The sequence below is a fragment of the Poecilia reticulata genome, unplaced genomic scaffold, assembly GCF_904066995.2.
Source record: "Poecilia reticulata unplaced genomic scaffold, P_reticulata-male-v2 Scaffold_60, whole genome shotgun sequence".
NCBI lineage: Eukaryota > Metazoa > Chordata > Actinopteri > Cyprinodontiformes > Poeciliidae > Poecilia > Poecilia reticulata.
Window position 1 is genome coordinate 48,134 of NW_027675158.1, and position 24,470 is coordinate 72,603.

The 24,470-nt window shown below is 36.6% G+C and overlaps 1 protein-coding gene and 1 long non-coding RNA gene across 3 annotated transcripts; both read left to right on the forward strand.

The window, feature by feature from the left end:
* The first annotated feature begins 5,339 nt into the window (after positions 1-5,339).
* LOC145550503 (uncharacterized) lies at positions 5,340-8,887 on the forward strand. Its single transcript, XR_014086392.1, has 5 exons — positions 5,340-5,415; positions 5,716-5,745; positions 6,401-6,430; positions 7,158-7,188; positions 7,766-8,887. It is a non-coding gene; the product is annotated as an uncharacterized LOC145550503 (long non-coding RNA).
* Positions 8,888-11,551: 2,664 nt separating this feature from the next.
* Positions 11,552-19,607, forward strand: LOC145550502 (uncharacterized). 2 transcript variants are annotated; one of them, XM_081604409.1, is made up of 4 exons: positions 11,552-17,546; positions 17,624-17,696; positions 17,788-17,884; positions 18,066-19,607. In XM_081604409.1, the coding sequence occupies exon 1, from the start codon at positions 11,582-11,584 to the stop codon at positions 16,406-16,408; it is 4,827 nt and encodes a 1,608-aa protein (XP_081460535.1). In that variant the 5' UTR covers positions 11,552-11,581; the 3' UTR covers positions 16,409-17,546; positions 17,624-17,696; positions 17,788-17,884; positions 18,066-19,607. The 2 variants fall into 2 exon arrangements, with proteins under 2 accessions (XP_081460535.1, XP_081460534.1); XM_081604408.1 differs by having other exon boundaries at positions 17,788-19,607.
* Positions 19,608-24,470: the final 4,863 nt, after the last annotated feature.

A 24,470-nucleotide genomic window follows, 5' to 3' on the forward strand; every position in this document is an offset into this window, starting at 1 on the left:
AAATTTATCTGTTTATTACCAAATTTGGCTAGATTTCTCTCATTTGTTCCTGATTAGAATACAACCTGTAAATCAGTCAATAGGTTTTATTGAAAGTTCAACCACATATCCATAACATTCTTCAGCCATTGAAATATGCTGATTATTTGCTGTTGCATAATATTTTTATTCTGTCTCACTTCTGCACACATCAGGCATTAAATTAAGAATTTGATTTTCTCATATAAAAATATTTAAGAAACTAAAAACCCATAATCATATTTGTGTTGTATTAGCTATGTTTTAATGGTTAATTTTAAGAACCATAACATTAATTTCTGCCTTAAAAAATAAAATAAAAAAACTTGTTTAAATCTCAAAATTTAAATATTAAACATTAAAAAGCAAGACTACCTGCAGCTTTTGGTTTAGAAATTCAAATTTAAATTTAAAAGTATTTCTTTGCTCTCAAAGAAAAATTAAATGTTATTATAACTAATAAATTCTAATTCTTTATAGAGTTATTTTAGATAGTGATGGCTTTTGGTAGGAAATATCTCTTGAAAACATCCAACTAAAAACACTCTATTACTGGTTAGCAGTGTTATGAAGAGGACAGTTCGGTTTTCTAAGATTTTCTTGGTTATATGAAGACTTTTTCTTTTCATCGTCATCTCCAGCGGTGCCACAGTCATCCCCAGAGGCAAACCAGACTTGTTCATCAGATTGTTGAGACTTGAACTGTCATCTGTCCTTGCTTCCTGCATAAAAGAATGAAAAATAAGAGAGTTCATACTCATACATGTCGTAGGGAAATGTGTAATTATCTTATATACAGGAAAAAAAATTAAGTTCCATTTTAGATCTTTAAGAGGTAAGTGTGCTAAAACATTTTTCCTAGTACATGCCCAAAAATGACAAATTAGAGAATAAAAATAATTGGTATTGAAAGAAAACCCGGTACTGACACAGTTAATAAAAACATAAGTATCCAGATATCCTGAGAAAAAAACATTGATTATAATATTTGTAGCTATCTACTGCATATAAAGAGCAATGCATTTATGTACTCACCTTGTCAATGCAATGAGCAGGTGGCTCGTCCATCCTGCTATGGTCAACCAAAACAGCAGGAGATGCCTCAGCACTGCTCAGCTTATTTGTGTTCAAATTGAGGAACTGTTGACGTCAGGGCCCAGAGGATAACTTTTCACAAGTGTGTGTGTGGGTATATATGTGTGTGTGCGTGTGTAGTCAGAGGAGACAGGTGAAGCCGAGCCCCATCTGTCATCATGGAAAATAAAATGTAATAAAATCGTTTAAATTGCATTGCTATTTTCAAATAGCTATTTTTTACTTAGCTTAACTAATTCTGATTATTTTTTCTTAAAAATCGCTGGATTTTTGCATTTTCCCACTAAAATGCTCAGAAGCGAAGCCGGTGATGATTATATATACTGATTTTCTCTCTCTCTCTCTCTCTCTCTCTCTCTCTCTCTCTCTCTCTCTCTCTCTCTCTCTCTCTCTCTCTCTCATATATATATCAGTGAGGTTTATAGTTGCTGAGGCAACGACTTAATACTTAATTACGATTAAGTATAATTAATCAGAATCGGATTTACACATCTGGAACCCTGCATGCTATTGTTTACATAATAAAATTTCGCGCATGCGTGCAATCGAGGAGGGCATAAAGGCTATTCCTTTACATGCCATCTATATCCCAACGCAGTCACAATGAGCGCCCCCAGCCATGAGGCACGAGAACTGCCTTTCTCAGGTTGAATCTGTTCTCTGCGTTTCTGATCTCTCATCAGCACACGAATCACATTACACACACTGTTGGTGACAATAAAAACACAGTACATTAAATAAATAGAACAACCATCCTGTTTGATAACAGGGAGCTAGCATGTTAGCGAGTTGCTAACATGTAAACAAATGGCAGTTCCTATTTGCGGCAGAAGTTGTGCCCATAAATTATACAAAGCTTCATTTACACCGTATAAATGCACAATGTACCAATGTGGACTATATATCATACATTATAATGAACTGACAGCTCTTTCTATGACTCGTCACATTGTGACGAAATCACGCACAAATCAGAGACTAAATTGCAGCAAGATTTCTACTGTCTCAACACTTAAGATTCCTCGCTCAAAGCAATAAAATGATATAAATTCTACTATAAAGTAAGAGATTACAATGAAAAATGCCAATTTTATCAGTTCCCAAAACGTGGGTTTTCTGCACAAATCCAGGTTGGAGAAATCCCCCTCCGCACCATTTTGCTTTTCGCTTCCACACACGAAGCAGGAAGATAGCGGGGAGGGTAATCAGCTTGGCTCGAGTGATCTTTGAAACAGGAAAGCGCCGTCGTTAGCACCTCATTCAGAGCTGCTAACAACTCATTCAGAAAGCGTGGGATGGGGTTTCATGTGAATTTCGACCCTGAAGTGAGGTTACAAAGCCAATATTTCCACGCGTATTTGATGACAGGGAATTTAAAGGGACACGCCCCTTTAAATCCGTCAGCTGATTTTAATTAGCCGTAAAACATTTTGGGCAAAACTTGTATGCGGGATAGTTTTCGAATGATGAAAGCCTTCTTTAACGGGCATTAAAAAAAAATAAAAATAATAATAATTAAAAAAAAGTCCTGCGTAGCGGTTGTTTACGGAGATAGCCTAAGTCGGGCTAAAGAGGTTTTAAATAAACTTTAGTGATAAAGCTGAGGCATGTTGTTATTTTAATTCATATTTGTTCTCTTGATTTTGCTTTTCTTTGTCATTTTCAGAAGACAACATGTAAACTTACAAATCAACCCAAACAAGCGAGAGGTTCATATTAAAAATGACAAAATCATTAACATTTCTGGATGTTGCTGTGGAGAAGAGAAGCATCAGAGCAGATATAAGAATGAAACAATATAATTATTGTTAATATATGACTCGAAGCGTTAATCTTCCTATACCTACGAGTCTTTCTACTTTTTCTTGCATTTTCGGCAGCAGTCATTGTCGGTTAGCAATTCTTATAATTCTCGTAGCCATTCTTCAAGACAACTTCTTGAAGCTCATAAAAAATACAATTATTCAGTATTAATCATTTTTATTTGTGGCATTATTAATCATTATTTACTTGTGTTTGTATAGTTATATAAATATGTATTGATATTATTAAATAATGTATTTAATTTTGAACGGCTTTGTGCTTTGTAATATGCTGATCATACATCAATATCAGAATATTCCATTCCTATTGTTATAGCAGTAAGTATATTTAAATATGCTGAACTATGTAATAAAAACATACTTAAAAAATACAATTGTTTATAAATGTAGCTTTGATAGATGTTTGAATATGGTTTCCAGTAACAAAAAAGCGTGTTATGATCGATTAAATGCGCTGATACGTCATCGTGCCTGCTAAACACAGAACGCTGAGTGGGTGGACCGCTCCAAGATGGCCGCCCGAGATTTAGACGAGAGCTGTCACTCATTAACAGAGCGGTGTTTATGACAGTGATGAAGAAGTGCTATTTAATAAGAGTTAAATCTAATACATTTTGAACTTTGAACAAAAGCCACAGTAAGGCATGAGTAACGAAGGGAAATAAGGAGTCTATATGATTTTGAATGTAATTATTTAAATTTTGCTTAAATGGTTTGCACCTCGGGGCCATCGTAGTAAAATCGATAATTTGGGTGTAATCCTAATCTAGCCCTCACTTAATTTTATTAACTGCGGGATGAAGGAAAAAAAGACCTTTCAGTATGGATGCGACCATGACTCTGAGGGTGGATAATTTCTCCCAATGCCCGCCCTTGCTGAAGGTCCTGCTTTAGTGTGTTAGGTGCTCTGTGGCGAGAACAAGAGTACAAACAAGAACGCGTAAACCTGCCACGGCTTTATGGACATGCGCAGTTGAGTGGCTTTAAGTGGCGTTCCTTGAACGTCACATGCATTTTTGAGCGGGGTAAGGCCCTGCCGCCTCTCCCACAGTAAGTTAAAATTTTTCTATTTAATATTTTGTTTATGACAGTGATGAAGAAGCAGTGTTATTCAATGAAAATTTATGCTAATACATTTTGAACTTTCAACAAATGCCAGAGGAAGGCATAAGTAACAAAGGGACTTAATAATTAGTCTATATAATTTTGAATGTTAGAATTAATTTTAAGGCGATAAAAAATAAATGCAGTTGTAAATGGTATGTTTCAAAACACGAGTTGTACACGAAACTTAAAACTGGTGCTAAATCTTTCTTGAATTGATTTAACAAGCTTGCAAAATCCACAGTCGTAATCAAAGTGGAAATATCCGAGTGCTCCTGAATGTCTCTGACGTTTTGCTTGGCGTTCTCTGCCGTTACGTTCTTCCTTCTTCGTTTGTGCCCAACAGGTAAGCGGTGTTTTAATGGGGTCTGTTGTAATAATAAAATTATAAACAATGAGAGACGGTTTCGTTGTCAAAGAGTTATTACATAATTGCTTAAGTGTGGATGTAACTTAATAAGATTGAAAACAGCTATATGTAGTTTTTTTCTGATAGCAAACAATCATTAGCATATGCTAAAATTGACGGCTGCTGTGTAACTCGAATGAAAACCTGTCTATTAAGATTGAAGAGGGTATTTCCAATTAACTTAATTTATAACCATGTATGTTAGTATTTGTCTTCATGGTCAGCTTCTATTCAGCTAACTATGTATAAAATTGCAACCGTAATCTCGGAGTTAATTAGACGTTCCTGTTCAACTGAAACTGGGACTGTCAACCGTTAAGGGGCTGTTAGGCCGTTAGATAAATGTTGGTTTGTTCTTGGGTTGTGCCTTGTAGAGGTGGCTTGCAGTAATCAGAAAATGCAAAAGATGAAAGACGGTTTCATTCTTAAATATATTAATAATTGCTTCTTAACGAATCGCCATACCATAATGAAGTTATAGACAGCTAACTATCTTATTTCTTATAGGTGCCGACCGTTAGCATGACATGCTAACATTGACGCCTACTATATAACTTAACTGAAAACCGTTCTATTCAGAATGAGGAATGTATAATAATCAAATTTACCTTATGCAGTATAATTTTTATAATCTAATTTCTAACTATATATGTTAGCATTTGTCTTTATGTTCAGCTTCTACTCAGCTAACTAGTTAAAAAGAAATGGAACCGTAATAGTCGCAGTTAATTGGACTTTCCGGTTAACCTGGAAATGTTAAGAATTAATCTAAAGAATATTAATCTGTTTGTAAACCCGATTTCTGTAGTGAGTTTATTAATTTATGTAAATATTCCAAGATAAATAGCTAATAATGAACTGTGCTTTCCAACGTGTTTTTTTTTTTATCAAGTCAATAATTGTAAGATAACACACAGTGTCTTTTCACAGACTGAAAGAAAACTGCTCACCAACGTGCTTTGGCTGGTAAGTACATTGCAAAGTTCAGCAGCCTGTCAAGCACAAATGCTTTTAACAATAAATTAAGGCAAGACTGGACATTTTATACTGCTCCTAATACATATGATAAATAATATTGATCTATTTGCAACTCGGATTCATAATATTTATGAACATATTTATTAAAATTATTTACTTTTTTTTTATTCTTGCTATTATTCAAAGTGAAACAGCAAATAGTGAACAGTATCCATTTACCAATGTGTCCGGTCGTACTGGTGGTGTCTGTGGACCCTTGGATAACTTTGTCTATGTGTCTTTTCTCAGACAGAACCCTGTCCCGACGTCCTTTGGCTGGTAAGTACATTATTTTTTAAAGATAAACTGCTTCTAGATCACATCAGCAAACTGCATTCCAACATTCTCTATTTGGAAAGAATGAAAATATGACCAGATAGTGACAATGTGGAAAACCTGAAAATGTTTGACAGTTTCATTCTGAACTAACATCTCATGAACACAGAAATCTCACAAATTGAGATTGTTTAGATCAAAACTTAAAAGCTTTTTAGCAAACTTCCACATTTTGTTGAAATATTTTTTTTCTGTACTGTGCTACCATCTTTGTGCAGTAAACCAATGTGTAATGTGGTGGTGATCTTATGGGCTGTCTAAAATCCATTTACATTACAATCTTAGACTAACATTTAAAAAAAAATTCTGTTAATTTAGAGTGTCTTAAAACCAGACTCAATACATTTTTTAAAAAATCTTCTCAGACAGAACTCTGTCTGAGAAAATAAATAAGTTGATAGTGTCACTCCCAACTCTTATCTTCATTGCTATAGCATTTCAGATGCACTAATTAAAAAGGCCCAATTAGGGACAAACGCTCACAGCAGTAGCAGAATGATGCAAACATAGGACTGCTGCTTTTTAAGTTTGTCAGTTTTGTGTATGTGCTCCTGTCAAATAAATTCAATAAATTCAACTGTTGTTTCCCTCCTTTCAGACTACATTGCCCCCACTTCTGCTCAGTGAGGTGAGTACTAGCAATGTGTGGCTTTATTTGATTAAAAAAAGTTAGCTGTCACTGAACACCTCAGTGATTGTTTAAAAAAAACACTGAGGGTTGTGTACGTAGTTAAATGTACAAGACTTTAGCATCTTTAAACCTGTGTAAGACAGCTACTGAAAATCATTTGATCAACAACTGGATATGATGACATCCATGTTTCTACATTTAAACCAGTGTCTGATTCTCATCACAATGTTTGAATTTATTCAGGGTCAGAATTTATGTGCTTTGACTTGCTTTTGATGGGCAGAATCAGTCTTTTGGGAGTAGGACTAACTGAAGCTACATGGAACATTTTTATTTTTTTAGAATAGAAATACTCTTTATTGTGTCACATGGAAAAATGTGAATGTCAACAGTAAGCAAAGAATACATAAAAAAGAACACCCTTTAATTGTTTGAGAAAGGAATGTTTGTATTTGGATTTGAATATCTGATGATAACCTAATTTATGTCACTTAGACATCTCTAATCAGACAGGTGTATGCTGCCACTTAAAAAAGAACCTGGTATTCGTTCTGAACATGACACGCTTATCTTCCAAGAGGTTGTTATGAGCTGACAAGTCCAGAAATGTTTAGATCAAAGCAGTTTGTGTACAGACACCAAAGAACCTTAGCGGATATGTGTTCTGGACCCCAGAATGTTTTCTGATCAGCTACTAAGAAAACGTTTTTACACTCCCTCACAGAGAGAAGTGGATCTAGACACCTTCCTCCCTGGTGAGCGGATGTTCCAACGTGGATCAGCCGAGCTGTCACAGCTGATCCAACCTGACGCACACACAATTTTAATAAAATCATATCTACAAACATTTGCCTTAAATTGGATCCAAACAGGATATGTTGGTTATGCTCACATGACAACCCTGTTGTCCAAAACCCTGTAAGAAGCATGACTCAGTACAGCAACAACCCTCTGAGTTGTTTGGTGGACTAATGATGAGGTTTTCTGTCTTGATGAGGTTTTCTGTCACTCACTTTAAGCTCTGATCAAGAAGGTCCAAAGCAACATTAAATTCTTCTAAAGCAGCTGCTGGCTCTTTTATCTGTTGGTATGCTGGGATACAGCTTATTTCGTATTGAATCAGTAATATCATAATCTACATTCATTGAATTATTTCAATAAAGGTCATGAAAACACAGCAACAACCCAATTCACACCACATAGCTTAGTACACAATAGTAGTAGCTATGCATCTCTGCATAGCTTGAACCTTTTCAGATGAAATCTGACCCAGAAACTGCTCTGTTGAGAATGTTTCATTTTGATGTCTATTGGCTGTTCTTTGTCTCGCAGGTGTTCCACGGACCCTCTTTCTCTAACCACTGTCGGAAGCATTTTAATTTTCCAACTGTGTTTTTTCCTTTCCTCTTCTTTCCAACATATCTGGAAAACCATTTTCTGTGCATTTTTCTATTCCATCCCTAAACTGACAAGCATTTCCACAAACCAGCATCCCAATAGGTGGCCTGGTTTTTCCGAATTCAGGAGCCGGTTTACCAGTAACCAGAGTTCCCTTTTTTTCTTCAACCATCAGTTTACTGCCAAATTGATGTTTGCCTGTCTCTCTTAATCTAGTTTACCAGTAACTAGATCTGTTTTCCCCTCACATCTTACGTCCTGTGACCTCTGAACAGTTGTGACATTTTCTGAATATCGTGGCATCCATTTTCTGAATCTCATATTGTGGCATCTATCATAAATGCATTTCATGTCATGTGAAATCATTTCTTGAACTGAGTTTACCAGTAACTCATCTGACTATCTATTGAGAACCTGAGAGAATCTCCCCTCTCACTGCTCTGTCTTTCCTATCTACCTCTCTCCGCTGTAAGAGTAAATAACTGGGAAGCTTGACACTAAGACGTCTTGTTGAGTAATAATTTAATAAGTTTGAAAAGCTTCCATTTAAAAATTGGCTGAAAATAAATAATTACTCAAACAGGTCAACTAAAAACTTGATCTGGATAAATTTTAAAATTGAAAACAAAAATAGTTTTCTACTGAAATACATTGCTCCAATTCTATTTGGACTTAAGTAAAGCTCTCGTCTTGTCTGGCGAAATAGACATATAGACCATTATTGGCATAAAGTTGAAAACTGTAAAAAGAAAAAACTTTGAAGTTTGGTATTTCTAAGACGTCTTTTTGAGTAATCTGATTTGGACCTGAAGTTTGAAAAAAGTTCTATTTCAAAATTGGATTATAATTTTCTATTTTAAATAATTTCTGAAACAGATCAGCTAAATACTTGATTTGTATACATTTAAGAACTGAATCCAAAATTAATCTACTGAGCTAAATATTGAACAAAATTCCAATTGGACTGAAGTAAAGCTCATTTCTTATCTGAGCTCCCTAATTTGTGTTCCTGCCTGCTGCTACTGACTTTGGACTGAACTTCAGGTTTGTTCACAGGTTTGTACTGACTAGCTATTCAACACTAATACATTCATTGTATGTACATTGGTGTAGTTTTGTATTGTATCTGCTTATCTTGAGATAAAAAGATCAGTAAGGACCATTGGAGTTGCTGCTTCCTGCCTGACCTGACCAGAATTTGAATCAACAATGCCTAGAAAGGGTCAGCGTTCTCAAGCTCAGAAGCTCAGAAGGCAGAAGGAGAAATGGTCTCAGAGTAATCAAGTGACAGGTACTGACCCTGAGAACAACAACCAGCAGTTTCAGAATATACTGTACGCTGATGTTACACAGAGACAGCTTGCTAGAGATGCGATGTGTGTGGGGGAGTCTTTTGAAAGACAGCAGGTAAATGATAGAAGTGAAAACAGTTTATCTTCTGTGGTAGCACTATCTGACACCAAAACAGCTTTCCAGCATGATGCAGGAGATACAAAGCAAAGTGCATCTTATGCTGACACGGTGAAAAGGGGATGTGGTTCAGCTCGGCAGTCTCAAGTTAATGTAGAACTACAGCCATCAGTGACACATGTGTGTGCCTCACGGAGTCAAGATTCGTTGAAATATGGGAAATACAGGAATAGTCAGTGTATGGCCAACAGTTTGGTGTTTCTGGCTTTTTTCCACGAAAATGAAACAATTACCAGACCAGATCTTGACCTCGTTCTGGATAAAGGTGATGCTGTGTACAGACAGGCTAGAGAAAGATTTCCTCGTAGCATCCATTTGGCAACTGATGAACTACCAAACGAAGTAATTGCACGCAGGTCAAGTTATCAGGTGGACATGACTCCATTGCCAGTATGTGGAACATTTGTAGGTGGAGAGACTTATCCAAGCCTAGAAGAAGCATTGAGTAATTTGTCATCAGATGTACAATATGGGCTGCTGATCATGTCAGGCTTAGCTATTGCTGTTTTCAGAAGCAGATCTGGCGAATATGGATACTTTGACCCGCACACAAGGAACAAAAATGGAATGCCAATGACATTTAGTCTTTTAAACTTTGGCACAGCAGTGATGCTAAAATTTACCCATCTTAGTGACATGATTCACAGATTAAAGTCAATTTACACAATGCTTAATGTACCATCATCTTGTGTATTTGAACTCCAGCCCCTGTCATTTTACCAGAGAGGTACTTCAGACACAGTTCATACGTCTCCTCTGTTATATGAATCTGAGACACCAAGTGTTGTTCAACATCAGGTTGAGTGTGCTTCCCTTACACAAAACATTCCTGCTCTTGAATCAAACATCAATGTTGAAGTCATGTATCCTGTTTCAAGTAGTCCTTCTGATGCTGTAATTGAAGGTGCATCTAATGCAATTAGTTTTATGTCGTCTGTGACAAAAGAAAATACAGTACTTCCCATTACCAGTTCAGAAAGAAATGCAACAAGTGCACTTTTGGAAATGTCTTTGAAACTGTCAAAGTGCCCTAAAGTGAAAAGAAAAAAGATGAAGATGAGACTACTTATGATTGAGAAACCGAGACAAAGAAAAGAGAATCAGAAGAGGAAGGAAAGAGAAAACTATGCGTTAAGGGAGTCCTTCAGAGCAAAGAAAAGATCTTATTCTCGCAGGAAGTTTCAAAATAACCCTGAAAGAAAGCAAAAGAAAACCCTGTACATGAAAAATCTGTATAGACAGAGTTCTGAGTTTAAAGAGAAACAGAGATCACGCATCAGGACAGCATACAGGGATAATGAAAATTTTAAACAACGACAAAAAGACTATGTCAAAAGTTGTTATAGAAATAATCTTGTATATCAGGAACGACAGAAAAGCTACATCAGAAATTCATACCAAAATAATCCTACGTTTCAGGAACGACAGAAAAGTTACATCAGAAATTCATACCAAAATAATCCTACGTTTCAGGAACGACAGAAAAGCTACATCAGAAATTCATACCAAAATAATCTAACATTTAGACAGAGACAGAGGTCGTATGTGACTGAGCTTTATGCAAAAAACAGAGAATTCAGGCTGAAACACAAAGAGATAATGAAAAAGTTGATGAGAGACAGATACCATGGTGATAGTTCATTTAGGACAATGGATAACATCAGACGTGCACTGAATGTAAAAAGAAAATACAGACAGATGAAAAGATTCCCTCAGAGAGAAACAGAGACCCTTAAAATGCATGTTTTACAAACTGATACGCCAGAGAACAGACTGATTAATGAAGCCATTTCAGTTTTCAGATTAAATATAAAGGCTGGCCCTACTTATGTGTGCACTGTGTGTCACAAGTCCTCGTTTCCCAACCAAGTAGAACTCTGTAAAAGGTCAAATTATGTAAAGAAACCAGATGTGGTTGAACAGTGTCTAACAGGCAAGTATGTCCATGTTTGCGATGAAAGCTGCACGGATAGACAGTGTACAGTTCCTCATGAGAGAAGTCAAGAGTGGATTTGTCACACATGCCACAGACATCTAAAGAAAGGATGCATGCCACCCCTAGCAGCAGCAAACAAACTTTACTTGGCAGAAATTCCCAGTGAACTGTCAGATTTGAATATTCTGGAAAGACACCTGATTGCTAAGTGCATTCCGTTTGCAAAGATCATTCCGCTTCCAAAAGGCAGACAAAGATTAATAAGGGGTAATTTTGTGTGTGTACCATCAGAGCTCCAAGAGACAGTCAATGCCTTGCCCCGGCTTCGTAGTGAGTCTCAAGTGATGCGAGTTAAATTGAAGCGACGTTTGTCCTACAGAGGTCATCAACTTTTTCAGACAGTAACCTGGTCTAAACTAATTTCTGCATTACTAAAACTGAAGCAGATTCATCCAGAGTATCGGGACATAAATATTAGACATGAAGCTGAGCTTTGTGACCCTACTCTTCCTGATAATGATGACGATGATGATGACGATAGCAAAGAAAGTATGGATGAGGATGAGTATGATGAAGCAGATCTGATGGAAATTGACGAGTATGAGAAAAATGTTTTATGTGAGGCAGAAAATGAGGCTGAAAATGATCAGGACAATGTTTCTGAACAACTCCAGCCACAGATGAATGATGGAGAAGAAGGTGATTTGCCAAATGGAGGATTCGCTATAGAATCATGCCTTCAGCCTCCTGACATATCAGAAGAGATACTTTGTTTCTCTGAAAGTACATACTGCTTAGCCCCGGCACAATCAAATTCACCCGTCAGCTTTTTTAAGACCCCAAATTTGGAATCCATGAGCTTCCCGGTACAATTTCCAACATCAGAGAACACTTTGGACACAAGGAGACTCATTAAAGTGACACCAAGTGGATATTTCAAGTCACGGCTTTTTCATGTTGATAATCGCTTTGCCAGAGACCCAACATACTTGTTTTTTGCACAGTTTGTGACAGAGATACACTTGGCTAACAACAGCATGACGATTCAGCTACGAAAAGGAAAGACCAGAACCAGAGATGGTCGCAGAATAACCTCAGGTATGTTGCAGGACAAACGAGAGGTTGAGAAACTGGTGAGAAATAAAGACGCCATGAGATTCATGCAACCTCTAAGAGGTACTCCAGCATACTGGAACAGAGCAACAAAAGACTTGTTCAGTATAATTCGTCAAATTGGCACCCCCTGTTTTTTTGTCACGTTTTCAGCTGCAGAGTTCAGATGGCCTGAAATCATTCAAGCCATAAAGAGGCAACAAGGTGAGGAAATTGATGTCGACACTCTTGACTGGACCGCCAAGTCTGAGATTCTGCGATCCAATCCTGTCACCTGCATGCGTTTATTTGATAAGCGAGTTGAGGCACTTTTCAGAGATTTGTTGCTGTCAGATGCTCAGCCTTTGGGAAGAGTGATTGACTATTTTTACAGAGTTGAGTTTCAGCACAGAGGAAGTCCACACATCCATGCGATGCTATGGGTTGAAGGAGCTCCACAGCTGGATGAGTCAGACGATCAAACTGTGTGTAATTTTGTTGATAAATACATCTCGGCACAGCTTCCTGATCCAGACAGAGAACCAGAACTGTATCGAAAAGTTTCTGAAGTTCAGAGGCACAGTAAGAATCACACCAGGTCTTGTTTCAAGAGTGTGAACTCTGGTTGTCGATTTGGTTTTCCAAAGCCCCCCTGCAGAAACACAGTGATCTCCAGACCAGGTGAGAACAATGACACTGAAACTGCCAAAGCCAAACTCAGACCTTTGATGCAACTCCTGAACGAACCTGAAGTCGCTTCCATGAGTTTAGAGCAGATCCTTTCTCGGTGTCACTTGACGCTAGAAGAGTATGAATCTTGTCTTCAGACCATGAACAAAAAGACTGCCATCTACTTGAAGCGTGATCCCAAAGATTGCTGGATAAATGCTTACAATCCACATCTGCTTAAAGCTTGGGACAGTAACATTGATGTGTCTTTCATACTAAATGCCTACTCATGTATACAGTATCTAACAAAATACATCACAAAGAAAGAAAGTGGACTGTCAGAGTACCTGAAAACAGTGATTGACAATTCAAACATGGACCGAGTCAATGAGTGTGATGAAATGAAAGCGATCATGCAAGCGTACTCTAAAAAGCGAGAAATTAGTGCTCAGGAGTGTGTTGCTCGAGCCTGTGGATTAAAGATGAAAAACTGTTCCCGCAGTGTTGTGTTCATACCCACAGACGATAATCCTGTAAAGATGAGTCGACCAATGTCTTTCTTGGAGGATATCCCATCGGATTCCTGCAATATATGGATGACCAGTTTGACGGATAAGTACAAAGCAAGGCCTGAAATACCCGAATATGAGGAAATGTGTTTGGCTGATTTCGCTGCTACCTGCAGGTTTGTAAGTTCAGAGAAGGCAAGCACTAATGGTGTTTTACCACTTTTAAATCAGCTGGGATTTGTAACAAGGCGAAAAAATGACAAGCCCTCCGTCATCCGCTACTATCATTGTTCTAAAGAGAAGGAACCGGAGCAGTTTTATGCCAGATTACTGAGACTGTACCTTCCTCATCGGTCAGAGTTTGAAATTCGAAGCGTCAGTCTTCCTACCTACGAGTCCTTTTACTCCTCTGGCTGTGTCCGCCTACCAGGTTCAGACCTCCTTGAAACCGTCAAAAGTGTTGTCAAGAGAAACAGAGACAAATATGAGAAAAACAGTGAGGAGATTGAGAGTGCCCTTGAAGAGTTTGAGGAAAGCAGAGACCATGTGATTGATGAGTGGTGTAATCTTGCTCCTGAATCTGAAGTTGTGAGGTTGCAGTGTGACGACGACCTTCAGCCGGCAGAGCCTGAAAACGAACAGGAAAATGTACCAGACTTTTGTCCTCAGTCTTCTGCCGTCAATGAAATGCGAGCCATCAGAGAACCTCCCGCTATGGATCCGAATTTGCTGAGACAAATGTATCAGAACCTGAACCAGAAGCAGGCCTGTATTTTCTATGCCATCAGAGACTTCTGCCTTAAACTTGTGTGCGGTCTGAAACCAGAGCCATTTTTTCTGTATGTAAATGGTGGGGCAGGTACTGGAAAGTCGCATCTGATTCGATGCATTTACTCAGAGGCACGCAAAATACTCAGCAGGCTGCCACGCTTCTCAGAGGATGCTGATATTTCTGCTCCAACTGTTCTGCTCACTTCTTTCACTGGAACGGCAGCTTTCAACATCGGTGGAACAACACTGCACTCTTTGTTTAAACTTCCAAGGTCGTTAAAACCTCCAATTCAAGGTCTTGGCAATCAGTTGGATGAAATCAGGTCAGAACTATTCAACGTTCAAATCTTGATCATTGATGAGATCTCAATGGTTTCTAAGCCCCTCTTTGCTTATGTGGATGCACGGCTCAAACAAATCAAAGGAAGTCATAAACCATTTGGAGATGTATCTGTATTGGTGCTCGGCGATTACGCTCAGCTGAAACCAATTCGCCAATCTACACCTCTTTGTGTACACGACCCAGCGGATATTGACTTGTGGCAGGAACATTTTCAAATGACCTCTCTAACTGAGATTATGAGGCAAAAAGATGATATTGCGTTTGCAGAGATGCTGAACAGAATTCGGGTGAAAGGAAAAACTGATGAATTGTCTCAGGCTGACAGAGATTTGTTATCACAAGCCATCACAGAACCAAGTCTTTGCCCTGCTGACGTTTTGCACATTTTTGCAACCAATAAGTTGGTGGATGAACACAATTTGGCAACTCTGAACTTGTTACATTCCAACATCATCACCATCGACGCAGATGACTTCCAAAAGGATCCACGAACAGGCAGAATGGCACGCAAAGAAAGACCATGCAAGGGAGGTAGAAATGATTTAGCAGACACTTTGAAAGTTGCCGTTGGAGCTCATGTCATGCTTACCAGAAATATCGATGTTCAAAATGGACTAGTTAATGGTGCATTTGGTGTCCTAACAGCTGTTGTAACTTCTGACACTGATGAACACAGCATCAGTAAGCTGGGCCTGACAATGGATAATCAAACAAGTGGGACCAGAAACCAAAGTGGACCTTCAGAGACTGCCAATCTTGTTTACATCGAGAGAGCGGAGGAGAATCTGAAGCTAAATGGAGTGGTACGTAGACAGTTTCCTGTGAAACTGGCTTTTGCTTGTACTATTCACAAAACCCAAGGCCTAACAACAAATGCAGCTGTGGTGTCTTTGAAGAAAATCTTTGAACCAGGTATGGCATACGTAGCTCTCAGCAGGGTAACGTCTCTCAGTGGACTATACCTACTGGATTTCGACGAAAAAAAAATATTTGCCAATCCTCAAGTCACTGCAGCTCTTCAGACCATGAGACAAGCCAGCGTAGATGACATGATGCCTCTTCTTCAGGTGAAAGAAACTTTAAACAGGCCAGAAACACTGGTAATTGTTTCGCATAACACCGAGGGACTCCCATCTCACATCTGTGACATAAGAAAACATCACGAACTGTGTCTGGCAGATGTGCTGTGTCTGACTGAAACTCACCTAAAAGGATCTTTTGTTTACGACAATCTGCATCTGGATGGCTACAATATGTTCAAACGAAACAGACATGTGTCATATTCAAATTTTCCCCAAATGGCTTCCAAAAGTGGAGGTGGTGTGGCGGTTTATGTGAGAAACCATATTAAGGTTAATGAAAGAAAATATTTGCAAAATGTGACTGATCTTGAATTTGTGGCTTTGAAGGTTGAGTCTCCATTCAGGGCAGTGATTGCAGCTGTGTACCGACCTCCCGACTACAGCCTGAGACCGTTCCTGGAAAATCTGGTAAGCCTTCTGGATGCACTGGAGATGTTGGACTGTCACCCTGTCATTGTATGTGGAGATTTCAACGAGAATCAGGTACGCAGTTCACCAGGGCAAATTCTGGAGCTGTTTCAGTCTCGGGGATATGTTCAGTTGATCACTTCTGCTACCACAGAGAAAAACACATTGCTTGATCTAATTTTCATTTCTCAGCCACAGAAATCTTTACATTCAGGTGTGATGAGAACATACTACAGTTACCATGATCCTGTGTTCTGTGTCCTGTCCACAACCGAATCATCAGAGGTCTGTGAGTAAAAGCATGCCAAAGGTAAACTTTTTTTAAAATGACTGTATTTCCTCTTAAAATGTCTTACACAACAGCGTTCCTAATTATATTTCTTCAAATCATTACATTATTCAGCCAATAAGAGTTATGCCATTTTTTTAAATATTAGGAATCCAAACAGTTTATGTTTTAAGAATATTGCAATTTTTCCAGTGATAAACTTTGTGGTAGAAACTATTAAAGTTATATATATGAGGCTTTTGTCACAAAATCTAACCATTTGATTAAACCTAAATAAGTCTGCTCATTTAGATTTGAGACTTTAAATTAAAGATCAATTTAATATAATATAAATATATATATATAGTATGTAATATAGGATATGATTAATGTAAAATTCAAATTCATACAAACTTTAAAGAAGTTGTGGCTTGTGCATTTATATTGATAAGTGCACAAACCACAACTCTTTCAGCAGTTCTAAACAAGCTGCTACAGTAGATCACAAAACAAATTCACCAGGAGGTCTGTGTGTAACACAGGCTTCCTCATGAACCAATAACATGCCAGCTGATGCCCCCTCGGGCTGAAAAATGGGAGTTTAGGAAGGGTTCAGGCATAGTGGGTGGGTAGGTGGGTGGGGGGCTTTGACTAGGAACATTTTAGTCTCAACATCAGTTAACACCACCTGAAAAACGACTGCAAGCTTCAACATCTCCTCCAGTTCACACTCGACCAAAACAGAAGATCCTACTGCATCCTAACACGACAGTCGTTATTGAAGGCACAGGGTGAAATGCATCCTTTCAGCTCACAACTGAGCACTGGTGACCACTGAGGGAAAAAAAGAACTTCCTTACACAGAAACATGTTCTCCAGCTTGAGCACTCAGAGACATGTCCTCTTGCTGCATCAGTCAAGGGATATCCTACTGCTGCGGCTGAAGTGGAGCTATTTGATTTGTAAGTGTAAATGTTCTCTTCTTTTCTCTGAGAATGCTATTGTTACTCATGATAAATCTCTTTGCATTACAGATTAAAGTGTCTTAAGTTGTAGCTCGGCCATCCACTCCAATCAAGCTGAGACTCTCACAGCTAAACATGAAGTTAACATCTGTTCATGAAACTTCACTTACAAGACATTGTGTCTCCTGCAGCAAGGTTGAAGGTAACTACCTATCATGTGTCATAGGACGTTTACCGTTTATAGGTCATTACAACACATGTTTTCTCTTGGTTTCTCAGGAGGACTTTCCCATGCATGTCTGGTATCCCCAAGGCATCCCTTTCACCAGCAGAGATGAAGTGCAGCCGACTGGTGAGAACTCAATATTGCTTCTGTTCAACTAACTGAGAAATAACTACAATCTTTGTCCAGCTGACTGTCGTATTTATTTTTTCATCTTTAGTGGCCGTAATGTTAGCGTGTTACGACAGCAAAACGCGTTGTGACAGATGACATGATACAACAGTCAGCATTTCAGGACACCTGTGACGAGGACTGAGGTTTCCATTTATTGATTTATTTTGAATATTACAGTATAAAATCATGCACAGGAACAAGAAATCCAAAAGACAGATATTTTTGGACCACAGTTATCTTAACATGTTTGAAAAGAAGTAGGAAGAAGTAAGAAACTTGAACTGTTTGCTCAGAGGGTTGAAGTGTCTCACTTTTTTCCTGAAGATCTGCACCCATCTGTCCAATGATGTTGCAAACACTGAGCAGGTTAAAGGAAGCTGCAGCGGCAATCAGAAAGGCCCCATCGAGTGTGAACATTTATATCTTCCCAGGGACTGATTTTTATTATTATTTTAACTTGCATCACCAGAATCATCTTCACAACAACCATGTAAATGTGAACTATACACAGTTTTGACAAATTTGTAATTAAGCTCATTTCATTCTGCTAAAATCTCTGTAGATTTGCAGATTTACATCATGTTTACGTACAAATGTGTTTTTTTAATCAGGTTTCCACATGTTGGGTTAAAGTGTCAACTAGTGAAAGTTTAAATATGTAAGATATCAAATCTCAAGTGTTTTAGTTTAGCAGGATTATTTTCATCATACTAAAAGTGGGAATAAGACGGGACTCCTAGTGTGTAAACTTGTGACTTTATGCAATGAGTAATGCTTTGTCACCTGTTGATATTAATGAACATGGTGACAATAAAAAGGAAAGAAAAAACTAAATCTTTACGAGAAACCAAAAAAAAGTAAATTATGCTATTGTAATATTTTTAAAGTCACATATTACACAACTGTGAATCCTGTATTTATGTGGGGGGAGGGGTATCAGCTGGTAAAATGTTATGGCAAAGGATTGCCACACTTATGCTATTTGAGCAGCTAATATAGACATCAGGGAAAAGAAAAGAGAAAAGCATTGTCAATTAATTTTAATCATTAGCAAAATTAGAATGAGGGTGTTGAACTAGTATAGTTTAGCAATAGGATAAACTACACTCAGATACTACATTTTAAACTGAATTTGTTTCTTGGGGTGGGGGTTTGGTCACATTCTTTTCAGTAGAGGCTTTGTAATCTTGACATTCCATTCTTTAAGCTTAAGAATGAAAATACAATACATTTCTAAATATAATTGACCATGTCCTCATAGGTTTTTTCTGTATCTGTGTAACTTGTACACCTCCAGTTTCACAATGTATTGCTACTACTGTGTTATGCTTTAGTGAGTTTTTTTCTTTACTGAAGTATAAAGCATGAATCATTTTTGATCATTTTCATAATCAAAAATAATTCCGTTCTTTTTTTTTGCACAGAAAGCTGTTTATTGTGCATGATTTGAGAAGACCTACTTCTCATATCATGTCCTCTAAAAAGCCCAGTCAGTCGTGGCAGATGGCTGCTTGTATCGAGCCTGGATCTGTCAGAGGTTTCTTCCTGTTGAAGGGAGTTTTTCCTCTCCACTGTTGCTCGGTACAAGGGATTGCAAAAAAGTCAATGATACACGGCAAATGTGTTTCACTTTTATGTCCCATTGAGGAGGAATAAATGGTAAATATCATTAAGGCAATGCAATCTTCTGGGTTTCTTTAGAAACTGTTTACTTTGAATAATTCAGAATATTGTACTGCTTGATAGTCTGAATCAAATGAAATGTTTGTATGACTTGACTGAAATAAAAAAGTTCTATGACATTTTACAAAATGTGTGACATTGTGTATTGACAGTATGTAAAGAAAATAAATAGAACTGAGTACATTCTTAGTTTGCCTTTTGATACGCGCAGCATTATTACACTTAGTGCAGTTTTCCAGGTTTATATTCAATTTATTTATTTTGCATTTAAAGTGAGTGTGGTTATGGTCATTTTTTGACCTCAAGTCCCAAATTTTCCAATCCATTTACAAATTAAAAATCTTTTGGTTTACAAAACTCATTTGGCTATTTTACAAAAATTAAATCCATGTAAGGTTTTCCATCACAAACATTAATAAATGTACATCATATATTAATGATGTACATTAATAAATTTACATCATTGTTGCATCGTTGCATGCAACAAAAAATGTTTGTTGCATGCAAATCTGCAAAAAACATTTTGTGCGGTGATATTTATAGCTGGTGAGGCTCCAACTTACTTATAATCAGATTTACAAATCTAGACCCTGCATGTTATTGTTTACATAAGGAAATTATGCGCATGCGTACAATGCTGGAGGGCATTAAAGCTCTCCAGCATTGGAGAGCTTTACGCTGCTATGACATCCATAGCAGCGCCGCCTCCGCAGAATAATTCTGTTATAATTCCGTCAAACAAACTTAGACATGTAGATATTATTAAATTCGTGCAAAGGGAGAAACCGTTAAAGTACAACTCAAAACCACGTCTTTCGTATCAGCACAGCTAATGTGTGGCTAGCTCCCTGGTACTGTCTCTTACTCTGCAGTTGAGCTACAATATCTGGGCTCATGAGTGCCCCCAGCGATAAGGCACGAGAACTGCCTCCCTCAATTAAGAATCTGCATGCTGTTTGCTATCTTCAATAATTTGCCGTTAAAGATCGCTCCTCAGCAAACAAAACACGTTACACACACAGTTGGTGACAATAAAAACACAGTACATTAAATACATAGAATGAATTATGGAAAATCAGTTCATACATTAAATGTTTTTAACCATGTTATTTGCGACGTACAGACAGACGGAGCATCGCTCTCATAGAATAACAACCAGTGCAGTTAGCGAGAAGTTGTGCAATCCCAGGTGCTGCATCACTGGCTTTGCTTGTTCAAATTAAATGATAAAGAGATACTTTATAATACAAATCACAGGGTGAACATATCTTTATAAATGGTTTCATTCTTAACTTTCAATGAAAATGTCTGTTACCTGCTTCCTGTGATATATATATATATATATATATATATATATATATATATATATATATATACACTTTTACTTCAATTTCGTAACTATTTTTAAAGTCTTCTGCAAGATTTAATCACGTTCAGTAAATCATGTATCAAACTGTTCTGCTTCTGCTGTTCGTTTATGCTTTTTTGTTTTGCTGTCTCACTTCTTCAAATATTTCTGGCTTTGTAATAATTACTGGTTCTGATATTTTATTGTTTTTCCTGTCTTTCTATGTTTCACTGTTCCAACTGTTTCAACTTTTTCTGGTTTTAAAGTATTTTCCACTACTGCTATATTTATACTTTTTGATTTGTTCCACTTTCCAATTATTTCCATTTCTTCTGCTTTCCTTCACTTCTTGTGCTTTTCTCTACTTTTTCTTGCATTTTTGCAGCAGACATTCTGCAAATATGCATTCTCACGGCTGTTTCGCTAGGAACAGCTATTTTTCTAGTTATTATTATTATTCTGTCTTCCGTACGTTTTTTGTCGTTTAACTACTTTCACTATCTTTCACTAATTGTACTAATTTATATATCAAAACGTTCAGCTTCTTCAGGAGAATGGAGCTATATCTTTTGGTAAACTTCACTATTATACTTTTTGAAATAATTGCCCTTTTGTGCAAATTTATTGCCCCATTATTTCCTATGGTGGAACTCTGTAACTGATTTCAGTTACTTGAGTGTACACTCTAGTAACTGCCGTTTTTGTACTTTTTCAGCTCTTTTAGAAACAAAATTATGCTGTTCATACATATTTCACTGTAGAGAAATATTTTATGCTTTAAAATGTAGCCACTAGTGTCTACTTTATGGAAGTATTACTATCATTGCAACAGGTTTACTGTTTTCTGTTAAACTCCTCTGGAGTACAACCTTGTCACACTTTCTCCTATTCTTTCAATGTATTTTTTCTTGTGCTCTGTTTTTATCTGTGTCTATGCATTCTGCTTGTCTACTTTTCTGTTTGCCTTCTGGTTCTACTGGTTTTACTATCTTTTAAGATCTTCTACTATCTTTAATCAATTTTATAAATTCATATATCAAACATTTCTTCTTCTTCTGACCCTTTTTGCTTTTGGTTTTCCTCTGTTTTACTCCTTCAAATATTTCTGGTTTACTGTTTTCACTAATTTTTTATACTTATTACGGTTTCACTATTTAATTGTTTCAACTATTCCTGGGATTGCACTAATTTCCTGTTGTTTCAATTATGCTCTTTCTTAAACTCTGTTTCACTTTTTGACTTTTTCAAATAATTCAGGTTGCACACAACCTCCTGCTACTGCTGAATTCTGCTATAATTAATATATTATATAATTTATATAATTTATACAGTATAATTCACTATTAATTCACTATTAAATAAATTAATATAGTATATTCACTATTCAATAGTTTCAACTATTTCTATTTCTTCCGCTTTCTTCTGCTTTCTTCTACTTCTTACCCCTTCAAATATTTCTGGTTTACTGTTTCCACTAATTTTCTATGCTTATTGCTGTTTCACTATTCAATTGTTTCAACTATTTCTGGATTTGCACTAATTTCCTTTTGTTTCAATTATGCTCTTTCTTAAACTCTGTTTCACTTTTTGACTTTTTCAAATAATTCAGGTTTCCCACAAACTTCTGCTTCTTCTGCTGAATTCTGCTATAATTTATATATTATATAATTTATACAATATAATTCACTATTAATTCACTATTATACATTAATATAGTATATTCACTATTCAATTGTTTCAACTATTTCCATGTTTCTATGCATTTTGCTTGTCTACTTTCTGTTTACCGTCTGGTTCTACTGGTTTTACTATCTTTTAAGATCTTCTACAATCTTTAATCAATTTTATAAATTCATATATCAAACATTTCTGCTTCTTCTTACCCTTTTTGCTTTTGGTTTTGCTGTTTTACTCCTTCAAATATTTCTGGTTTACTGTTTCCACTAATTTTTTATGCTTATTGCTGTTTCACTGTTCAATTGTTTCAACTATTTCTGGGTTTGCACTAATTTCCTCGTGTGCTAATTGTGCTCTTTCTTACGCTCTGTTTCACTTTTTGACTTTATCAAATAATTCATGTTGCACACAAACTTCTGCTTCTTCAGCTGAATTCTGCAACACTTTTGCTAAGTTTCACTACTTGGCAAAGGATTTCTACAATGTATGACTAGCTTTCTCATGCTTTTTTCCAATTTCTTACTCTTTGTTCTCAAGTTTCTCATATTTCTCCATCAATTATTCTGCAAATATGCTTATTTGGCACTTTATGTTATGTTTCACATCTTTAAATATTTCTGTTTGTGTACTAATTTCAGCTTCAGCTAATTTCTGCAGTTTGCTATGTTTCACTATTCAACTGTTTCAACTATTGCAATTTCTCATGCTTTCTTCTACTTCTTAAGCTTTTCTCCACATTTTCTTGCATTTCTGCAGCAGTCATTCTGCAAATATGCATTCTCACGGCTGTTTCGCTAGGAACAGCTATTTTTCTAGTTATTATTCTGTCTTCCGTACGTTTTTTGTCGTTCAACTACTTTCACTATCTTTCACTAATTGTACTAATTTATATATCAAAACGTTCAGCTTCTTCAGGAGAATGGAGCTATATCTTTTGGTAAACTTCACTATTATACTTTTTGAAATAATTGCCCTTTTGTGCAAATCTTTTGCCCCATTATTTCCTATGGTGGAACTCTCTAACTGATTTCAGTTACTAGAGTGGCCACTCTAGTAACTGCCGTTTTTGTACTTTTCAGCTCTTTTAGAAACAAAATTATGCTGTTCATACATATTTCACTGTAGAGAAATATTTTATGCTTTAAAATGTAGCCACTAGTGTCTACTTTATGGAAGTATTACTTCATTGCTACAGGTTTTACTGTTTTCTGTTAAACTCCTCTGGAGTACAACCTTGTCACACTTTCTCCTATTCTTTCAATGTATTTTTTCTTGTGCTCTGTTTTTATCTGTGTCTATGCATTCTGCTTGTCTACTTTTCTGTTTGCCTTCTGGTTCTACTGGTTTTACTATCTTTTAAGATCTTCTACTATCTTTAATCAATTTTATAAATTCATATATCAAACATTTCTACTTCTTCTGACCTTTTTGCTTTGGTTTTCCTCTGTTTTACTCCTTCAAATATTTCTGGTTCACTGTTCCACTAATTTTTTATACTTATTACTTTCACTATTCAATTGTTTCAACTATTCCTGGGATTGCACTAATTTCCTGTTGTTTCAATTATGCTCTTTCTTAAACTCTGTTTCACTTTTTCAAACAATTCAGCTTGCACACAAACTCCTGCTTCTTCTGCTGAATTCTGCTATAATTTATATATTATATAGTTTATATAATTTATGCAGTATAATTCACTATTAATTCACTATTAAATATATTAATATAGTATATTCACTATTCAATAGTTTCAACTATTTCTATTTCTTCCACTATCTTCGGCTTTCTTCTGCTTTCTTCTGCTTCTTCTGCTTCTTCTACTTTCTTCTACTTTCTTCTACTCCTTAACTTTTCTCTACTTTTCTTGCATTTCTGCAGCAGTCATTCTGCAAATATGCATTCTCACGGCTGTTTCGCTAGGAACAGCTATTTTTCTAGTTATTATTATTCTGTCTTCCGTACGTTTTTGTCGTTCAACTACTTTCACTATCTTTCACTAATTGTACTAATTTATATATCAAAAC